General features: G+C 36.3%; 1 protein-coding gene across 1 annotated transcript in view; it reads right to left on the bottom strand.

Moving 5' to 3' along the window:
* RYR3 (ryanodine receptor 3) overlaps positions 1 to 22,149 on the bottom strand; it is a gene marked incomplete at both ends in the record, with an annotated part of 301,173 nt that overhangs the window by 65,396 nt on the left and 213,628 nt on the right. Inside the window, 5 exon segments of the mRNA XM_081324758.1 lie at positions 5,470 to 5,484; positions 16,178 to 16,270; positions 16,369 to 16,456; positions 18,930 to 19,170; positions 20,208 to 20,528. Coding sequence (XP_081180884.1) covers positions 5,470 to 5,484; positions 16,178 to 16,270; positions 16,369 to 16,456; positions 18,930 to 19,170; positions 20,208 to 20,528 — 758 coding nt within the window.

Raw genomic sequence — 22,149 nt, 5'->3', positions numbered from 1 at the left:
CCTTTGAACTATGGTGCTGGAGAAGACTCCTGCGAGTCCCTTGGACTGCAAGGCGATCAAACCGGTCAGTCCTAGAGGAGATCAACCCTGACTGCTCTTTAGAAGGCCATATCCTGAAGCTAAAACTCAAATACTTTGGCCACCTAATGAGAAGGAAGGACTCACTGGAGAAGAGCCTCATGCTGGGAAAGATTGAGGGCAATAGAAGAAGGGGATGACAGAGAATGAGGTGGCTGGATGGAGTCACTGAAGCAGTAGGCGTGAGCTTAAATGGACTCCAGAAGATGGTAGAGGACAGGAAGGCCTGGAGGAACGTTGTCCATAGGGTCGCGATGGGTCGGACACGACTTCGCAACTAACAACAACAACAAGATTTTCTGGTAGGAGCTCCATTACCCAATTTAAGATTTGGTTGGGAGGGCATAACTTCTCCTTGGCTGAACTCCTCACCTGGGTGAATAACTATATTGAGACAATCTTGAAGTTGGAGGGTGAAATTGAGGAGCAGTGAGAAAGCTCCATGCTTGTTATAGTGACAGATATGTTCACCTGGTCTAGCCAGAAAAACTTCAAGGGCATTCCTAAATCCTATAGAGCAGTGGTTCCCAACCTTTTCTATACCCTGCACCCCTAGAACACATCTGATATATTTTCGTACCCCTTACAAAAGTTTGAAATAACGGCAATGAATTATGCATATACACTATAATTTTGAAACTTGTAGACCCATCTTTTTGCATCCCCTAGAATATCATCTTGCACCCCTGGTTGGGAACCCCTGCTATAGAGTGTGTGGTTCCATCTCATAATTTTGTTTGGAAGTGTTTTTAACTTGCTCAGAAAAAGGAAAGCAGAGTTAGAGGTTGAGGAATAGCTGAAGCCATTTGTGTTTTGGTCCCCTATTTTAGAAGAGCAACTTTACACGCTGTAAGAATTACAAATATGCTACCCAATAGCCAAATATTGGAGGTTCCTATGTCCTCTTATTGGCACATTACCTGCTAATATGTTTGTTCCCACAGAAATCAATATGTTCAAAGGAAGTTTCAGTTACATGCCTCAGACATGTAATTCATGCATACATATAATTTATGCAGTTATATATTGTTAAATTATTAGGTGTTCTGCAATAGCTTTGCAAATGTTAGAAGAAATAGATAAATACAGATAGGGATAACATGGGTGTACCAAAAGAAATACATGTACTTCTGTCAGCTAAAGGCACAGAAGGTGATTCATCAATATTCTTTCTCCCTGTCCTGAAGTTTGCTGAACTTCAAAAATTCCTGAACTTCAGGAATTTGTGGAAAGCCCTACATGACATGGGTCCGGATTACCTACGGGAGCACCTACTGCCAGCGTCAACACCCCTCCGTCCTGTGCGCTCCCACAGAGAGGGCCTCCTCAGGGTGCCACCGGTCAGAGAATGCCGGCTGGTGACCCCCAGGGGGAGAGCATTCTCGGTGGGTGCGCCAATCCTCTGGAACCGCTTACCAGCCGAAATCCGGATGGCCCCCGACCTTCGCACCTTTCGGCGAGATTTAAAAACCTATCTATTCCAGCAAGCCGGCCTGGCCTGATAGATTTGGGGGTTTATTTGTAGATCTGGGGTTTTATTTGTTTTATTGTTGGTTTATTGTATACTTACTTTGCTCTGTACACCGCCCTGAGTCCTCCGGGAGAAGGGCGGTATATAAAATGAATGAATAAATAAATAAATAAATAAATAAATTTATTGTGTGCATGGAACCCATTGGTTAGGGCTCTAATGGAATTAATTTTTAAATCATTAACACATAATTAATTCTCCCCTGGAGGTAAAAAATGAAGTTATGAACTGAATGGAAGACAGAGATTCTTTTCTACCAGTGATGTCCAATCCACTAATTGTTAGACAATTAAATGCAGCCTCTAGTTTTAAAGTATGGAATGATCCAGCATTAATACTGCTCTTGAAACTATGCAGATAATGAAATAGAGATTATTTCAAAAACAAATGTCTATTTCTGCATATGTGCTGTTTCTTCATGTGTATTTAAATGAATTTATGGGCTGTTGGTTTGATCTCCGGGCTTGTTAATTAGGTTGCGAACGTTTTGTCTCCGTTCAGGGGGACATCTTCAGTGTGGTTTGAATTGTGTTCAGTTTGTTTGGAATGTTGCTTTCGGTATTTCAGTTGAAATAGGTTTCTCGCGCTCAGTGGTTGGTAGGCGGGGTTGATGTCAATGTGTCTGTTTACTGATTGGTAAATCAGGCTTCAAGGAATTTTCTTTCTAGACTGAAACACCTCATCAGCAATTCCCAATACTCCATAAACAACGCCACGCAATTCCTGTACAAACTCAAACTCCTTCACATCCACAAGGACAAAACTATGCTATCATTCAGTGTTACTGCATTATTCACATCAATAGACCTGAACCTAGCAGTTGACCTAATCAGAGAACTTCTAGACAAGACACATCCACCAAGAGGACCACTCACAACAGAAAACACATGTGAACTCCTCCAACTATGCCTAATCACCTACTTGATGGTGAGGTCTATAAACAACTGAAAGGATCACCTATTGGATCCCTCATATCTGGCCTAATCGCAGAAGTCATCATGCAAAAAATTGAAGAAATCATCCTCCCACAAATAAAGCCAAAACTATGGGTATGTTACATGGATGACACTTTCGTGATAAGCAAACGCAACCAAATCAACCAAACCTACCAAAAAATCAACAACATCTTCACAGACATCGGTGTCATGGTTCCGATGAATGAGACAATTGAAACAAGTTGCAGGCATATTATTTATCTAAAAGTCTTTGTAATGAAACGAAACATTGGCACTCATGGAGGGCAGTTAGCTCTGTGAAAAGGGGGCTGGGGGCCTCTTTTGGCAGGAGCTGTTCTGCGCTTCTCACTTCTAGTTCTTCAAACCTTTCTGCTAAATTGTCGATTGATTGGCTTTGGGCTGCAGACGGATATTTCCACTCACCCGAGTATTCAATCTCAGCTGGCCTGGCTGCTCCCCACCGGTCTGGGGAATACAATGTGCAGTATTCTCTTTGTTGTCGTCCCACCTCCTCTGCCTTTGAAGCCCTTGGGGATGGCAAGGCTGCTCCGAGGCGCCTGGAGTTTTCGCTGGACTTAATCCACTCTGACGACCAGACCATTTCTCCTGGTTGTTTGGGTCTAGCTCCCAGCTGGGAGGATTGCTGAAACTCTTTCCCTGCCGGCTTCTTCGCTGGCCCTTCCCCTGCTGGGGTGGCGGCTGGCTTCAGGCAATTTTTCTTCCTCCATTATGAGATCTTCCCCAACTCTTTGCCAGACTGCCTCCCAAACTTGGAGACAGCAACGGGAGGTCAGGACTCCCTAATTAGTTTAAAAAGTAGGAAGATTCTAGCTTGTTGTCAAGTTTCCAACGTATGGGCTTTTCAAGTGACTCTGAGGCATTGTTTACCTTAAAAGTCCTTTATTTAGCCTAATACACCGGCAAATGCTTGCTCGAAGGAAGCTGGAATCTGAAAATCTGATTCACATTAGAAACCAAGAACAACAATGAACTGCCATTCCTGGATGTCCTTGTAACCAGAACGACCAATGGCCACCTTTTAATTTTAATTTTTAATTTTTTTTTATTTTAATTCCATTTATATCCCGCCCTTCTCCGAAGACTCAGGGTGGCTTACAAGCTTAGCAGTAGCCTTCATTCTATGTATACTGTATGCCTGCTTATTAGGGCTTTCGCCCCCCCCCAAGCGGCATTAATACAAAGTCAGCTTATTGCCCCCAACAATCTGGGTCCTCATTTTACCTACCTCGGGAGGATGGAAGGCTGAGTCAACCTTGAGCCTGGTGGGATGCGAACCTGCACTAATTTAACATCTGTATACAGAAAGACAACAAACAGAGACCAAATCCTCAACTTCCACAGCAACCACCCCAAATGCCGCAAACAAAGCTGTGTCAGAACATTTTTCAGAAGAGCAGAATCCCATTGTAACACTACAGTAGCCAGATCAGCAGAACAGAGACACTTATATAGAGTTTTTGAGAGAAACGGATATCCACGTAACTTTATCCGGAGATCCCTACACACAAACAACACAAATGCCCAAAACAACAAAATGACTAAAACAGGAACAGCAACAGCCAAAGAATCACAATTCCTTACATACAAAACATTTCAGAGATGACAGCAAGACTACTATGCCAACACGACCTCACAGTAACCCACAAACCAGCTGCAACTCTCAGATGGATCCTATCAAAACCTAAAGAACCAACAGAAACAAATAAAAAATCAGGCCTCATATGTCAAGTCAAGTACAACAACTGTGAAAAGAACTCTGTGAGCCAAACAGGAAGAAAGCTATCTACCAGACTGCACGAGAACTCCCTAGCTATCAAAAGACACGTTGTCCCTCATGTCCGTCCACAAGGAAAGACACAAGTTCGATCTAACTGGGACCACAATTATAACCCAAGCAAAGTCGAGGAGAGAAAGAGAATTCCTTGAAGCCTGGTTCTTCACTGACCAATCAGTGAACAGACATATTGACATCGACCCCACCTGCCAACCACTGAGAGGAGAGAGCTACTTCAACTGAAATTCAAGAAACAACAGTCCAAACAAATCGAACACAATCCAAACTGCACTGAAGAGGTCTCCCTGAACGGAGACAAAACGTTTACAACCTAATTACCAAGCCCAGGGATTAAACCAACAGCCCAGCTACCAACCTGAGTTACTATTATTCCAACACATCTTATATGAATTTATATTCTTTAAAAATCCTGCCCTTTGTAACCATGGAGACACTGACTTATAAAGCAAGCGATCTTATTAAAGATTAACTTCTAATTCTTTAACTCTATTTTTAACCTAATTGAATCATCTCATAATTGCCTTACAACCAGTGAATTGCATATTTTTGCATGATGCTATTGAACCTATATTTCAAGATAGGGATTTTAAACAGCCTTGGTACATACCTATACAAATGGTTTCATGTACCTGAAAAAGTTATATTTCAGTATCTCTTGAGAAAAGCTAAGGTCACAATTTTTTTTAAAAAAAAACCCTCTCGTTATAATAATAGGCAATAGCCTTAGTGACCACCATATTACGGTACTTTAGTATTATTTTCTTTTCAGTAGTAAAAATTCCTGTTCATCCTTTGCTCTGTTGAGGAAATAAGATGCTTAAGTAAAATCAGTTGCATAACATGAAGAAGGTGACAGAGGCAGAAGAGATGCATTATTGGACCATTTTCCCATGCATGAAGTCAGCAATTGGCTTTTATGTCAGAGAATAAAAGCAGACAAAATCTGCCTAAGTTTCCAATAGGATTTATATTGGGCAGGACACGCACTTTCCCTTTGTGACGCCACTGCTATGATCGATGAATGTTGAGACCTTGGCCATTTCTAAAAGTAAAACTTATATACATATTATATACACTTAGACCTGTACCTTTACTTGCATGGCCTGTATGAAAGAAAGAAAAACAACAACAAAGAAAGTAAATGATAATGAAAAAGTGAACATTTTGCCATTTACTAAGAAAAAAGATTTTCTATCTCAGCAAAGCAACTAACAATGCACTCAATGTCTTAGAAATAAGCCCAGAAAATTTCATGGTTTTGTTTGAGAGTAAAACCAGTTAAAAGTAAATTTAATTCATGGAGCCTATACCCAAATGCAGTCATATATATGCACTATAAAATACGGCACATATATAACCCCAAAGCATTCTATGAGGACATAGTCAGGTGTAATTATAAAAAATAATAAGTAAATTAATAAATAATCATTCATTCATGAAACCAAAACACAGTTACATATTTTCTTAAACAATAGTATAAGAAAGTATGCAAGTAAATAAATGTACTTCTATTAATCTTACTAAAGGGTAATTCTCATAGTAAAGAATATATTAGAGATGATTAATCCTTCCAACCATTAATATCTTTATTGTGCCACCCACAATCATGGAAAGTTCACTAGCTTACTCTGGGCCAGTGGCTTTTTCTCACTCCAATCTATCTCACAGGACAGTTGCGGAGGGAAATGGAAGGAGTCCTATAACCCTGCCTTATGTTCCTGGAGGAAAGATGCCATACAAATCCAACATGTAAAAGTTACCCATTTTAATTAGTGAACCCATATCTTTAAAAAGCAAAATAGAAATAATTTATCTTCAATATATATTTCATAAATATTTTAACTGGCAATCACTTTACATTTAGATTTCGTCACTGAAGGAACAATGTTTTTACATTGAAGCATGGCAGAAATGTCAGGGACTGAATTAAACCAAACATTTGTGACATGAATAGCTGAAAGTGCCCATTTTTGTAATTTAAGTAAAATAAGTAAAACTCCAACTTCCCATTGTCAATTTTGTAAGTGAAAAAAGGAAAACACTGATTGTATAAAATTTTGCTTCTGTTCAGGAAGGGCTGCTTGAGGTTGAACAGAACTTGCAACTGAAGGCTTGCCCCCTTGTGTGACATCCAGGCAAGTACAAAGGGGCAGGGTTTTGATCATGAAATTGTGTCTGCTATCTGGCCTTCCCTGCCACCCCACAACAGATTTCCTTGCTTCTGTTAGCATAGGAGCTCAATGCCACACTTTCCTTAAGAGTGATTTTCTCCCCCAGCTACCATTTGTGTCAGATTTCATCCAGCATTGCCAAGAAAGTATTTTCACAGACAAACAGCTATTCAGTTGTGTGCCATAACAGTCTTCCGTATGTACTGTTTATGCAAACATCTGAAGCATTGGCAAGTTTTGTCTTTTCAAGAAAAATCTAGTTTTAAGCCTTCAAATTTTAGATATAACTATTTTCTAGATAGGGTTCTTGGCCTTTTTCTCTCTAAAAATAAAACCTAATAAACTCAATTATGTGAGGGGAAAAAAACCCCAAGGTTTGATCTTTTCTGCATGATTCAAGTGTGATGTATATTCACTCTAACTTTGCATGCTAGCATTAAGGAAATGTTCTGTGTCAGTCATTTCCATATAAATAAGACTTTATTCTGAACCTTTCTACTTTCTTCTTTCTTCTTTCAGTGTAAGATTTCACCCTGAGTTCCTTAATCAAAGTCAGGACCGTATGAATCATTTTAAATACCTATAAGGCAAATACTATTTTAATTTTAAAAATCTGACCTGAATGCAATACATTTATGAACAGATGCTGCATTATACTTAGAAAAGGATTTGATATAAACTATAATTTAAAAACCTATCTATTTGAACAATCTGGCCTGGTCTGATGGGTTTGGGGTTGGATTTAGTTTTAACACAGTTTTATTATTGTATTATATTGGGCATAATTATTTAATCCTTTTTAACTTCCTTTTAACTTTTGTATTTATATTTTGATATTTATTGCCCTGTACACCGCCCTGAGTCCTTCGGGAGAAGGGCGGTATAAAAATTTAATTAATAAATAAATAAATAAATAAATAAATAATAAATAAATAAATAAATAAAAAATAAATAATTTTAAAAATAGCTCCATGTGTCCTTTATGAAAACGCCCACACAAAGTTAAAAATAAATAAATTAAAAGAGTGAATATCTGTTATTAAATATCTGTTATTTTAGTACCACCAAGTAAACTGTCTTTCTCAAACTAAATGTTCTCTAACTTACCATTCCCCTCGGAGCAATCTGCTGCCATATTATCAGGAAAGAAAAGTTAAAAAAATCTTGCTCAGTTGTAAGTAAATTTAGTTTAACAAAGATCAATAAACTGTTACTATTTTTTTAAAAAAATCATAATGATCTATCAGTATGGATTCTAATATAAATTAGACTTACCTTTTGTGTATAGTAACAAAGTATATTATACCATGCCACATACTGTAGCTATTATACACACAGAGACACACACAGACACACAGGCCTATATAAAATTTTATTGTATTTTTATTTGCCTAATTAATAAACAACTAAGGTTTCCCAGGCATGTTTTACAAAGCATGTTAGCCTTAAGCAAAGCACAACTGCTTGGATCATTAAAGCAGCAGGGTTTTTCAGAAAACTCAACAAAGCTGCTTCAATACTTCTGCTGGGGCTTCCAGCAGAGTAAAGCAGATGTTCTTTATTCACACATACAGACACTCAGGTTCTGTCTTCCAAGCAGTCACTGCAGCTTTGCAGAAATCATGACATCTTGGATGCTTTGAAATGTGATGCCTTCCTCAGGTTAATAAACTTTAGGAAGTTGTTTTTTCAAATGCTTTGCATACTTGTCCTCCTTAACTTAATAATAATAATAAGTTGGAAGGGACCTTGGAGGTCATGTAGTCCAACCCCCTGCTTGTAAATACTCGGTAGTTTTGGTAAGACAGAAAATATTTTGGGTACTTTTTGTGTCAGAAAATATTAAAGATTAAGGTGGTTTTTAGTTTTATGACTCATCAAGGATTGCATTTTTCCTCTTCTCTTATTCAAGTTAAAGAATCATTCCAGCAAAATAACTTAAAAATAAAGGCTACATTCTGTCTCTTCTTAAGGAAACCTGTCAAGATTGTTAATTGTCAGAACTGGCCTAAACAGAAAGGGCCACGTACAATCTGATACTTCCAGATGCTGTGTTGATGAAACTTATATTATAATAATACTGTTAACATTTCTAATGTAGCTAAATTATTTTAAAAAAAATCTGAATAAAAGACTGTTAAATAGGTTTATAAATTAAAACATGCTCCTAGTGGATAATATAGCCTAGGTGCATCACCTAGTATAGAATTAAACTCACCCTGTGCCAAATCATGAAAATTGTAACAATAGGAAACTGAAAAGAGGATTTTAAAAAGATTTTAAAATATTAATTCACAAGCATTTAAAAATGCATACAATTATCTTTAACATGTTTTATAGCTCTGTAATTGCTTTAAAAGCTGTGAATAATAATTTTTAGTGAGTTAATATTTTACGGTCTGAAGCCCAATTTACTTGTCAGGCCAATGATATGTTTTAAATTTATATATTTGTGATCAACAAGCCCAGCATATTTCAAAATGTCTCTTATATGTGTAAGGTATATACTTCATCTGGGGATGCTTTAATAATTATTTGTAGCTATGCATTACAAAGCGCTTTGTAATATATCGGTTTGTTACACAAAGTGTAGTGCTTTATTACTATCATTCGCCAGCTCCCAAAACACAAGGAAAAAAGAAATCAAACTGTGAAATAGCAAACAACAACCATTTGTTTTAGTTCTCTAGGCCTTAGGATGATTACAAGTAACCATGTAATGTTTTTTTGTTACTTATACAGTTATTATGATTTTGTTGTTGCATTATTTTATTCATTGAAATATTTTACCTCGGTTCACGTGTACCTGCTGGGGTCAGAATGAGACAGTTTATCCAGTTGATTTTGATTATGGGCCATGAAGTCACTGTCAATCCTTAGTGATCATACAGATTTTTTTTCTAGGGAGATCTGTTCCCAACCAGGCACCATCATCTCTGTAACTAAGTCCATCTCCTGGGTTGCTGGTCATCCTCTTGATTCCTTTCCTTTCTTTTCCCAGCATTGTGGGCCTTCTCCATAGTGTTGGGTTTTTGCATAATGTGTCTGAAGTGAGAACTCTGGGCTGATTTGTTTGATGATCCATTTGCTTTTTTTATTGGTTATCCATGGTGTATTTCCAGGAATTTTCTCCAACAGCAAAGTTCAAAAATATCAATACTCTTTTCATCCTATTTGTACAAAATCCAAACTTTCACTTCCACAGAGCGTCACAAGGAAAACCATTAGTTATACAAGTCTTATCCTTATAGGTTAAGACATGTCCTGGCATTCTAAGGCCTTCATTGCTACTTGATAAGGTGCTAAGTCTGTGGTGTATTTCTTGACTGCTGTTTCTTTTGCTGTTCCAATTTATCAATACTGTTAAATGAATAAAATATTGCAACTTATTTGTTGGATGTATGCCTTGAAGAGCTTTGTCATAGAGTCATCTTTTCCAAAAGGGATGGTAGCAATCAGGCAGATAATGTTTCTAGCTCACAAAAAAAGGCTTTATCAAACAATTATGTGCAAAATACAGTATACTGGGTGCTAAAGATCCTTAAAAAAGGATAATTTCCTATCTGGGTAATTTTTAAACCTTTTCCCTTTACATTTCTAAGAGCTCACTCTTTTTTCTATCACATTCTGTTTCCTATATTTAAACTTCAGCCTTTACTTTGAAACTTCTTTTGTACTTAACATCTTCTTCTTCTTCTCAAAGTTCATCTCTATTATTCTTACACCTCTTGGATCACATTACCTTATCTTGTTTAATGTGTTCTTGCCTCTTCCTGCTTTTTAGGAACTTTTCTAGTTTCTCCTCTTCCTTTCTTCCAGCTCTCCTCCCCCTCCCCCCCACACTTTTGTTTGTTTCTTCCAGCTTTTTCCTCCAAGTGCATAAAGACAATTTCTGGCATGAACACAAGGTATTTATCGCAGTCGTACCTCTTCAAGGGAAATAACACAAATGCATATTGTATATTAAACTTCTGCTTTAAGTATACAGAAAGAACGTAGTGGCAAGAATTTACTTTCCCAAAAGTTTCAAAGAGACAAATCACAGGATCAGGAAGGATCCAAGAATATGTAGTGTCCAATTCATAGTTCAGCTGCTAATCGCAAAGAGAACAGACAATTTCAGGAAGGAGGGTAGAATGTTTATTTATTAAACCCATCTCCCTATAAGCTGACTCTGGGCAACTTACATGTTGCAAAAGAAGTAGAAAAATAATTAAAATATTAAAACTACGCATGTTACTTGCTAAAAATGGTTTTCAAGTAAATGTCCCTTTTTTATAGACCTGACTGCCAGCTTGATTACATTGCTGAGTCATACTTATTTGTTCAAGTAGACAGCGCCTGTTTTCTGGCTCTACTGTTTGCAACTTATGATATATTTTAGACCTTGCCTCATTTAGACTGTGAGCCAACTGAGCTAGCTTGCACTTCCAAGTATCTTTCCCATTGATGCTAATTCTTGTGGTTCAGTGAAACTCGTTAGATTCCTCCCTTTTTAAATCTGTAGAGTGACCCTGACCAAGTTGGTTACTCATAAAATTACCTGTCTGTTTCTGTTGTTGCAACAGCCATTCTTGCCTTTCTGCCCTCTGTGGAAATTCCCCTTTAGATGAACGCAGAATCTTTTTGCCATCTCTCTTGTGTTGTTGTTACAGCCCCTCATGGATTTCAAGGGAATGCTTTCCACACCTCCTTTCTCTGGCTACAGCAGTTGTCATTTTGAATAACTGATTTTGCATAAGACAGAGTTGAGGACAACCAGACTGCTCCTCTGTTCCAATCTTCTTTTTCACACCATTTTTGAGGTCTTTTGAGGCATCCAGACTGCTAGATGGCTGATTATAGCTTCTCCACTCTCATTCCATCTCCATGCATCCACCCCTCCAACAGCAATCTCCTTTACTCAGTTCATCATTTCCTTCCTTTTCTCCTGGTGTGGAAAGAGGAACTGTTGAATGGATAGATAAGCATCTGTTCTCATTCTTTTTTCTTCCCTTTTGAGCTCTTCCCCAGAGGTGGGAGAGCACAGTTGCCTATTCAATCATTGCTTTGGTAGGGGAAAAGACAGAGTGAGCATTTTGATATGTAACCACAGATGAGTCCATTAAAAGTAGATGGATAGACAGATGGACTGACAACAGAACTCAGGAGAGAGAAAAAAGGAAAACTAAACTAAAAAATGGAAAACTCCGGGGGGAAAAATGGAAAAGCAAAGCTTTTCTTGGCTATATAAAATCTGAGTGATTGAGTCTAGTAGGGGTTACTGGAAAGGTTGAAGCCCAAGTACAGTAGCAAAGCCACAGTCCCGCTGAGCTGAGAGCATCAGAGGTGACAGCAGCTGGGAAACTGGGGTGTGAAAATTGTTTTCCATTCCCTCCAGCCTCAGATTTTGAACGGAAGCAAAAAAATCTTCCAGTCTGAAAGTAAGAAATCTTTGACCTTTTCCCACCAGTACATTCACTATCGAGAGAAAAAGTAAAGTAACACATGGGGCAAAAAAAGCTGAAGAACTTTTGCTACTGGCCTTTGAAAGAAAAAGAAAGCCAAAGATAAAAGGTAGATCAGGTCGGATTGGAAAGGAGGTTACTAGAATAGAAAATATAGAGATGTAACACTAAAGAGATATAGAGATGTGATACTACAGCAGTATAGAAATACTGTAGGAGGTAGATATTGCAGATAAAGAGAAACTGAGTAATGAAAGAATAGCCTTAGGACATTGGGGTAGGAATAAGTTAATAGAATAAACCATCCATTCTAATATTTCCTCTAAAAAGGGAAGGTTGGAGACTACACAATAGTTGTTCAGGATTAGCAATAGCTTCCTGTGGGGGAGGTTGCAGCACAGCCTCCTTCAAGGCTAATGGAACCACTCCTCCATTCAAAGAAGTTGATATCAGTTCCCAAAATTCCATAGGAGTATAGGGGGGAAAACCCCACATAGTATAAAAGAGAATATATGTAGCTTGAGTTCTTGGTGCTCTCTGTTATGCAAATATAGTTTATTTCGATGTGTCTATTGATGCCTGAATGCCAGACTTTCAGCAATTTTTGAGAGCTTTTATATTTAGCTTGGTCTAGGATACTCACAATTTCCCACTTGCAATTCTGGTTCAATCTATCCATGTGTTGTGAGATTAAGCAATATTCATTGTGTCTTCTGACTGCTAGTTAGTGCTCATGGATGTGCTCTGCTCGTCTTCTGCCTATACTACATAGTGGCTATTACATTTCTTACATTCTTTGTTATAACTGATTCCTGATTTTTCTTCTTGGGCTACTAGTCTTTTGGTTTACTTTAAACGTTTTGAAGAGATTTAGGTTGTGTATTATAGTGATGCCATATAATTGTAGTAATCTGTTGGTTTTATGGGTTATTTCATTTTACACAGCTTCTCTTGTGGGAGGTTTGGCAGTAGCTTGGTTGTTTTTCAATAGACTTGTGTTTCTAATTTGCCATTGTTTCCTCTGCTGATAAGGATATAAAAAATGGGTAGTGTGTTGGTAGTTTCTCCTTCCATTGTGAATTTTATTCCTTTGAAGATATTGTTGATTGTTTCATGTGCCTTCTCTAGCTATTCCTTTTTATTATGATTAAGGTGTTATCTACATACCAAATTCATACTTTTGGTTGTATATCTGGGAATGCTATAGTTTCTAGAAGCTGCATTATGGTTTCTGCTATGGACAGAGTGATGATCCTGAGGTGTTCCTCTGATTTGTTGGTACATTTGTCCATAAAACTGAAAGTAAGTAGTGAGGCAAAGGTTGATGAAGTCCACGATTTTTAGTATTTTGACCTTAAGAGGTTTTGACTAGCTTGTGTGTGTTGTGTAGTACTTCTGGCATGGATTATTTTGCTAGTTCTGGAAAGATGAGTGCTGTGACATCAACTGAAACCACAATTTCATCTTCTTCTGTTACTAATTTTTTTATTTTCTGGAGGCACTTTGATTTTGTGGAGAACTGATAGAATATTCAATCACCCATGTAAGATGTACACTTTTCTTATAAGTTCTTTGGCTATGAGGATCTCCAGAAACAATACAATTGGATGATAAGGTATGTCAGGCTTGTATATTTTTGAGTGTACATGGAAGTATGGCAGAATGGGTTCAGTGTCTTTCATCCACCACTGTTCTTTTTTTGTGATTTGTGGGCAAGCTGATCAAGGAAACCCTCAATGTTCTAACCAAGAGAAGTCAAATCTCTTTTCTTCATTTTTCCCTCGGGCACATCCAGCTTGCCATCATCTCACAACCAGTACTCTGTTTTCTAACCAACAGCTCTCTTCAACTGCTATTTCTTAATTGCCTCTATTTAATATTTGTCAAATATTATACCCACAAAGGCAAGTAATTTTAATAGGTAGCTAATGGCTTTTGCATATGTTAGGCATATGGTGTTAGCCTACAATGTTGGGTTGAAAATACTGTATATTAACCATGATGTTATGTCTTTAAGAAGTTAATTGGCCAATGGGTGTGTAAGTGTTCTCATGGCCATAAGAGGGAGCTAGTAACGTAGCTTCTCTCTCTCTCTCTGAATTCACTGCTTTCTACTGTTACTGTTTTTGCTCTGTTACCTGAACTGTGTATTGACCTCTGGACCGGTAAGAAGACTTTGTATTTTGGATTACTTCTTGGACTGTTGCTATTGTGTATGACCTGGACTGTTTATTTTTGACTGTGCATTTTTGTTCTTACACCACCTCAAAAGTAAAGTACTTTTTGCTTTTACAACTCAGTGTACTCTTGTGTGACTCTTACTGCTCTCAGTACCCTTCCTTGTCTGTGCAACTCTTTGGTAGCACAAGGAGACCTCTGCACAACAAAATTCCTTAACAGCATGTATTGCTTTTTCATAAGTTCAGGATATCAAATTTAGTAACATACCTCAAAAATCAAACCAATTAATTCTTAAAACTGTCAAACAGAAGATCAGAATACAGAGGCTTTAATTATTCTATGTCCTGTACTCAAAAAAGAAAAGCTACATTACTGACAGCAACTATTTGTGGTTTCTTAGACCTGGTCATTCCAGATAGTTACAAAAAGCTTAGTAGCCATATACATAGAGGAAAATAAATATTTTATATCTTTTATTTGCACTGAAAAATTGAACTCTGCATTATACTGAGATACTTCATCCATTTAATTAAATATTGGAAAACTGTCTGGATGCTTTTTTTAGGATTCTTTGTAGCTTTCCTAATTTATCAGAAGATCCAGGGAATTGAATCATGATAATATCTTAAGAATCTGGGTATATATAATCTATAGAAGACCCAACTGAAAAGAAAGGTGCTACCAATTTCTAGTATCTGAACAGTTCTCACATAATACAGGAATTTAGTATTAGCCTAGATGTTGGAACCAGCACCATGAATTAAAAGAACAAGGAAGTAAATTCAAACTAGGTAGCATGGGGAACCTCTGGGCTGTTCAAGCTATCAAACAATAGAACATGAACTGGTAGATTTTCCTTTGCTAGAGATCTTCAAGACAGAGGCTAGATAGCCACCACTTATAAACATTTCAGTGGATGCAGCTCCAAGCAATGATTTGGACTAGATAGTCTCTCTTCCAACTCTATGATGCTATAACATTCTGTGTGCACTTCAGTTATGCCCTGGTAAAGTCAAATAATTTCTCTTCCCTTTCAAATATATCATAATACTTTTTCCTTCTTTAGACTATCAGGCTTCTACGAAGAATTTACAAATTATTCATTTAATCCTCTGCTTGCCAAAAATCCATGGATTATCTCAGTAAGAATGGGTTTTGCTTCTCCTAAATGATAATCTAAAATTTAATAAACAAAGGGTTTTTAATGTTTTCTCTTTTGTTTATAAAAATGCACTAGTTTCAGACATATCTAAGAATCATTGTTGTCTACAGTATGTGCATCACACTTCACGTCTGTGGAGATTCTCAGTCATCCAGGTCACAGTTGTCTCAAATATGTTTTTTTTTCTTCAAAAGGCAACTGGATGGGTTTTTTCCTTGAGGAAGAAAAAGAAGAAAATGTTTCACTTCTCATCCAAGAAACTTCATCAGTTCTGACGGCCGGGAGAGAAGAAAACATTCCATTCCATTCCCCTGCCATCAGAACTAATGAAGCATCTTGGATGAGAAGCAAAATGTTTTCTTCTTCCTCAAGGAAAAAACAGCCCAGTTTCCTTTTGAAGAAAAAAGCACCTTTGAGGCATCATACTTCAGGGTTGTTTTTTTTAGATAAAGTAGATCTGTTCTGGTAATTGTGATATTCCCTAAGCTACTGAGATGCAAGTTTTTCATTCACACACACTTATGCACGCATACACAGATAGAAATCTGATTATACAGAGGTGTGAGGTTCATCTTGTCTCATTACAGCAAAAAGAACAAAATCAAACCCCCTTAATACAAATTTCTACTGCTATACTTCTATACAGAAGTATGTTTCTATCAAGGAAACTGTATTTTAAAAATTAAAAATATGATTATGTTGCCTTTTTACATAATACCATGTAATGATTATAATTGATTTCCACTACTAACTACTCAACTTCAGCAAAGAAGAGTGACCTTTAACACAATTGTTACAACAAAATACATTTGAATACTAAATACTTTTCACTTACTTTTGATATCTTGCTCTTATTGTCACCTGTCAAAAATGCCAAATTGTTAATTTCATTCTGAATCACAAAATTTTGTTCTTCTCTCTTAAAATTCTGAAAAAAATGACAAATATGGCCTTTGAGCCCTTATTTTACATATGTAGATCAATGTGCACACAGTATTGTAAAAATAATGTGAAATATTATCTTACGTGTGATTTACACCACAAGATGAAAACCTCTGCTACCATTCGGAAAAGTTCATCAGAATCAGCATCTGGTTTTTTAAGCCAGTTTGATCTTAAAAGAGAAACAACATAAGTTTATTAGACTGAAGTCCATGCGATCTTCACTTTTTAATTTTCATTTTAGCACTTTGTTTCTGGTACCATGTATCAAATTATCAGTGCGTATAGAAGAATTGTTTACTGTGTTATTCCTTTTACCGGCAGGATGCATTAATAGTGCAATTCAATCCACACCTCCCCCAAAGTAAATTCCACTGAGCTTAAGAACGGAACTTAATTCTAAGTAAGCATAGAAGAATATCTGTCAATCACGGCACCAAAATCAATCAATATTTCTTTTTTAGCAACACAAAACCTTAATACATTTCCACAGTTTAGAATCCATAGTCTTTTTTCTTTTTTTATTCCTTTCAGGAATTATATGTCCTCTCTAACACAGCAATATTAGAAAAAAGCTTATGTTTAAACGCAAGAACATTCACGTTAGCAAAGAAATAGTCAAAACTGCCTTGAGCAACATGGATTAGACAAACACAATTTTATATTTTAATAAAACACAATATTATCAAAATGGTAAATGTCGCAACAGTTTTAGGAAGCTAAAAGACAGAGCTTTAAAAGCTTGTTATACATCTTCTATAAAATCTCAAGTATCCTTACTATTCTGAATGTTTCGTTGGCTTGACATCCATTTGACTTGATATGAAGGCAGTCATTCAAATGTTTCTTTTTCTGACTATCCTAAATTTAGTGAAGCTTGAGGACAATAATGCTCCCTTTGTCCTATTCATTATTGATTTTTCTCAAGAAAGCACTCTATTCTTTGCTGTGTCAGGTGTCAACACTATCAAACTTTCCACTTATCGGGATTAGTTAACTCTGGTTGTTGATCCATGAAGTGACCTTGACTCATTTCTTGTGAATGACCTTGGCTTTTTTTTCTTGCTGATTGGTCCAAGATAAGGAGTATCTACTATTTACACATCATGTGATTTTTCAACATTATTGAAGCAAGCAAGCACACAATTTGTATGTAAGGCAAATGTTTGATAAATTGGATATTTTAAAGGGATGTTTTCCGGAATATATCTTAATTCCTTGAAGGTTAATAATGAACAGAAAAACAATTCAAGGAACATATTGCCAATAGCAACAAATCATTAAGGGGATGAGGGTGGAATTTGTGATTTGTTTTTTAATGCTGTAAGCCAATCAGTGTCACAGTGCTTGAGTTGGGGGACCATATAAATGTATAAATAAACAACAAGAACAAACTACTAAGGGAAACTAAGAAATTCTGTAAATATATTTGAAGCAAATAATACAGCCAGGAAAGTGGCCAAACCATTAGATGAAAAAGGAATCAAATGATGCTCCTGGAGGACAGGAATATTAGAGACAAACTGAATGAATTCTATACATCTATCTTTACCTTCATTGAGATGGATGGCTATTTATTGATTAATAAATAAATAAAGATGTGTGATAGCTATTGATTTGGATATTGTTAAAAAAATACATCAATTCATGGTGAAAAATAGGTATCAAGATTGTCCTGAGACTTATTGCAGGTTGGCAAGAATATGCCTTGAAACAGGAGTAGCAGAGGAATAATGGCAGGTCAGCAGTATATCTCCATTATTTGCATGAGAGTACCCCAATAGCATCTGTATGTCCATCGGGAGAACTTCCTTCTTGACTAATCTAGACTTATTCCTCTGATTGTACAGTTTACCTTGCTGTTTACCATCTGCTATGACTTTGGTTTGTATGTACTTTTTTGTATCCTTTATTGAACAGGACACAGTGCTTGCAACATTCAAGTTTTGTAATATTATTGTGTGTTTTATGTGGGGCTTTCACCGAAGATAGTATGATACATAGTACCTAGATTATTCACAAGAACAAGGTCTTGAGATCTATGTCAATCTACACTGTAAAACCTCATTGACTCTCATAATTTTCTGAGATGGATTCCAAATTTTGATTTTCAGCCGAGCATTGTTTGGACCAAGTGTCAATATGGGCCTTCTGCATCCTCCCTATTTACTTTCACTTCTAGATTTCTAAAGTACTATTGTTGTCAAGTAAGAGAGATAGCATTTTCATTAATGACTTCTGTTTGGAAACTTCCCTTTGAGGCATCCTGGCATCCACTGGCTCCTCCAGAAGTTATCCCAGTCCCCCTCCCCACTGTCTTTAAAAATTCAAAAATTACTTAAATATAGCAAGGTGTCATGCAAGAACCAACACATTATTAGATTTTAATTTTATGTTTTCATCACAAAAAGTACGTGGTGGTATTTAAAATCTAGGAAAGTCAGCTTTTAAATGTCAGTACTGACATTTATAGATAGAGTAAAACTTGTTATTTGGTCAGACAAAAGGTAGTTATTTTAAATAACTATTTTTAATCTATTTGTACAGATGCATATTTATTTTGTTAACCATTCTGGGAACCTTTACGTTATGCTGAAATTACAAATTATAAATTCTGCAAATAAATATATTTTAAATTCTCCCACCTGTTGTTGTCTACATAGCGGATCAACATAGGATAAAATGCATAAAGATCTCGACAAAGAACTGCAAATTCGTCTAGAATGAGAAGCTCTGCTTCTTGGGTGTCAGTTTTATTGTCTGCTTTCAATTGTTCTTCTTCAATCACTATTTTAATGGCTTTCTTCTTTAGCTTTTCCAGAGTCGGAATAAAATGACTTTTCAGCAGATCTGGTCTGGCTTTACTTATGATTGGTTGAGCATACACTATATGCAAAATATACATGTAAATAATTTTAAATATAAAATATTACATTGAAAATAATTATATATACAAATTTGTTCAAGTACTGGTTTATTGCTGCACTGAACTCTAAGTCTCAACTCAGTTATAACAATAACACTCTGTCGTTCTGTGCATGACCTGTAATTTCACGCCAATTTGCCATTATCCCCAAACTGAAAGATGTGTTTTATGCTATTTGTGGTCCGATCAACAGTCAGTCTGTGACTGCAGGTTTTGGTTTGTTAACTAAAAATGAACTTTCTATGTTTGGATGTAATGGGAATCTGCTATTTAATTAAAACGATAGAAAAATTAAGTTGCTTCTTAAATATAAAATACAGAACAAAGTAGCCCAAAATTTACCATGGGTTATTTTTTTAAGGTATGGTTGGATGTGAAATTACAGTAAGCTGTAATTTCAACAAAAAGGGACATTTTTTGAACATAATGTATCACATCTGAGAGTCATATACAATATCCATTCTACAACAATGTATTTAAATGATATAGAAGCCAAGCATGCCATAAGATTTTAAAAAGCACTTTAAAATTGCTAATGAAATATTTTTTTCTGTAGATGGTAAGTCAGTCCTACATAAATGACATACTCAGTACCTAGTCAGTGAGCAAGGTTTAGTGAATTGAGTTACACTTTTCATGTGCATATTTCCTTACAGAACACATAATAATGGATGAATATGTTTCTACTTATTTCTAGTATTGCTTTCAATTACCTTGATTAATGTATAAGCTCTAACTACACTTCCTGGAAAGAAAAGAGGTAATATATTTCTGTTTTTGTTAAATAGGAAACTCATAAGTTTTTATTGCCTTCACTTAAAAGTTTCCACTGGAAAGAAAGCCTATATTTAATATTGATTTTTAATCAAATGATGAACTCATAACATAGTATATTACTTGTTAAATGTAAATCGGGCATTGTGGAATCAACTTCATCAAAATTTAGGAGAATTACTAGTATAACCAACAAATGTAGAAAGAGCTCTATAGTAAGTACCTGCAATTCTTTTCATCCAAGTTGCTTCATCTATTCCCAAGTTATTGTTGATGATTTTCAAAATGTTCCCCAGTATTATGCTAAGATGCTCAGAGGTTACCCTTGTGCAGCAAGGTCCATCACTCTCTGCTTTATTTTCAGGTCCTTTTTCCCACCAGTATGACAGATAGTTGCACAGCATGGGCAAGATCACTTCAATTACATGTGGCATTTCAGTATACCTGGCTCCAGAATCAGCCAAACTATTTATTTCTTTCATTAAGCCATCCAAATGAGGGATTTCTGGACACATTTCTTCTACTGTCTCAGGCATGCCTAAAACTTTGTATTATATAAGAATATGTTTAAGTAGGCTAACATACTTCTTTTTAATAAAAAAAAACTACAGCACATTTTAATTAATATCATTTCTATCGTAATGTGGAACAAAAAGCCTTATTTTATCCCCTGCTTTCCTAGTTGGAAAGAGATTCTGGGCTGCCCATCCATAATAGAAAACATGATTCAATAGATCTAACTTCTGTCTAACCACATTAGATGCTTTGCTTGAATGCTACGTATAGAGTTTTTCATTCATTTCATCTCAGCAGCCTTGTTCTCATCAGGAATTAAGTAAAAAAGTTCCTGCTTACAAAATAACACTTCAGTCTACAAATAGGAACTGATTGTTGCTTCCTAACCCACACAAAAAATTACCATGTACAGAGGCATATTATGATATGTATTACATTTTTGTTCCTGCCAGAGATATACTGAGAAATCAGCACAATGCTGATAAGTACAACAACAATAGGTGTCATGTTGTTAAGACAAAAATAAGACTAGGCAGACAAACATTCTCAGGAAAGTAATCTAAATATACCACTGCTTATAGAAGTGAATTAAACTAATTCAGAGGATTATCTCTTTAAAAGTCTAAAGAGGTGTCCTCTACTGTTTTGATAATCCTCTCCCCAATGTTGAATTTTTAGTAAATGAACTGTAAACTGTGGTATTATGACTTGCCAACTATCACCTATTTTCTTTTCACGAGTTATTAGTATTGTTTAGCATATGGCATTTTCAGGAGTCGTTTTTAACTAAAAGCCCTGATGGCGCAATGGTTAGAATCCAGTATTGCAGGCTAACTGTGCCCAGAGTCTGCAGTTCGATCTTGATGGGTTCAAGGTTGTCTCAGCTTTCCATCCTTCCAATATCCATAAAATGAGGACCCAGATTGCTGGGGGCAATAGGCTGACATTGTATACTGCTCAGAGAGTGCTGTAAAGCACTATAAAGTGGTATATAAGTCTAAATCCTAGTGCTGTTAAAAAGGATGGTAATATATTCAACTACTTTAAATATTCAAAATGTTTGTTATATCCTGCTTATTATTAAAATGAAGGATAATCTGGGCAATTTTCTTAGAGAATCAAATCTGATAGTTAAAAAAAATTGAGACAAATGTTCAGTCACTGAAGTCATAAGAATCATTTATTTCACAGCTGTGACTGTCATAAGCAATCCAAAGGGAAGAAAATTAAGATGTCTGAACCATCGCATGTCAGTATTTTTAATAAATAGCAGTTTCTTCACACAGTCTTTTCTTTGTGGGGGGTGTACTTTTGGATCTATGAAAATTCAAAATTAAGGCTGGGTACGTATGCCACTCTCGATGTGTTGAAACACTGAACTCCAGGTAGCAAGGTCTCCATTAAGGACATTTTAACCATGGGCTGACTCTATGCTGCAATTAGATGCACAGAAGAAAACTCAATGGCTTACTCTTCCAATATCTATCAATAAAGCTATAGGGTCTTCCTGTCTTCTATATATTTTGTTTATTTTTAATGCTTACATCTGTCTCGTGCCTCAGTCCTGCCTCCTGATTTAAACATTGTTCCTCGTTTGCTGTTGATTCTGCTTTTGATTTGCCTCATAGTTTTACATTCCAGATTTGGAT

The sequence above is a fragment of the Vipera berus genome (assembly GCF_964194415.1).
Source record: "Vipera berus genome assembly, chromosome: 1".
Classification (NCBI taxonomy): Eukaryota; Metazoa; Chordata; class Lepidosauria; order Squamata; family Viperidae; genus Vipera; species Vipera berus.
The sequence above is the reverse complement of the archived record's forward strand: the minus strand, read 5'-3'. Positions and strand labels throughout refer to the sequence as shown.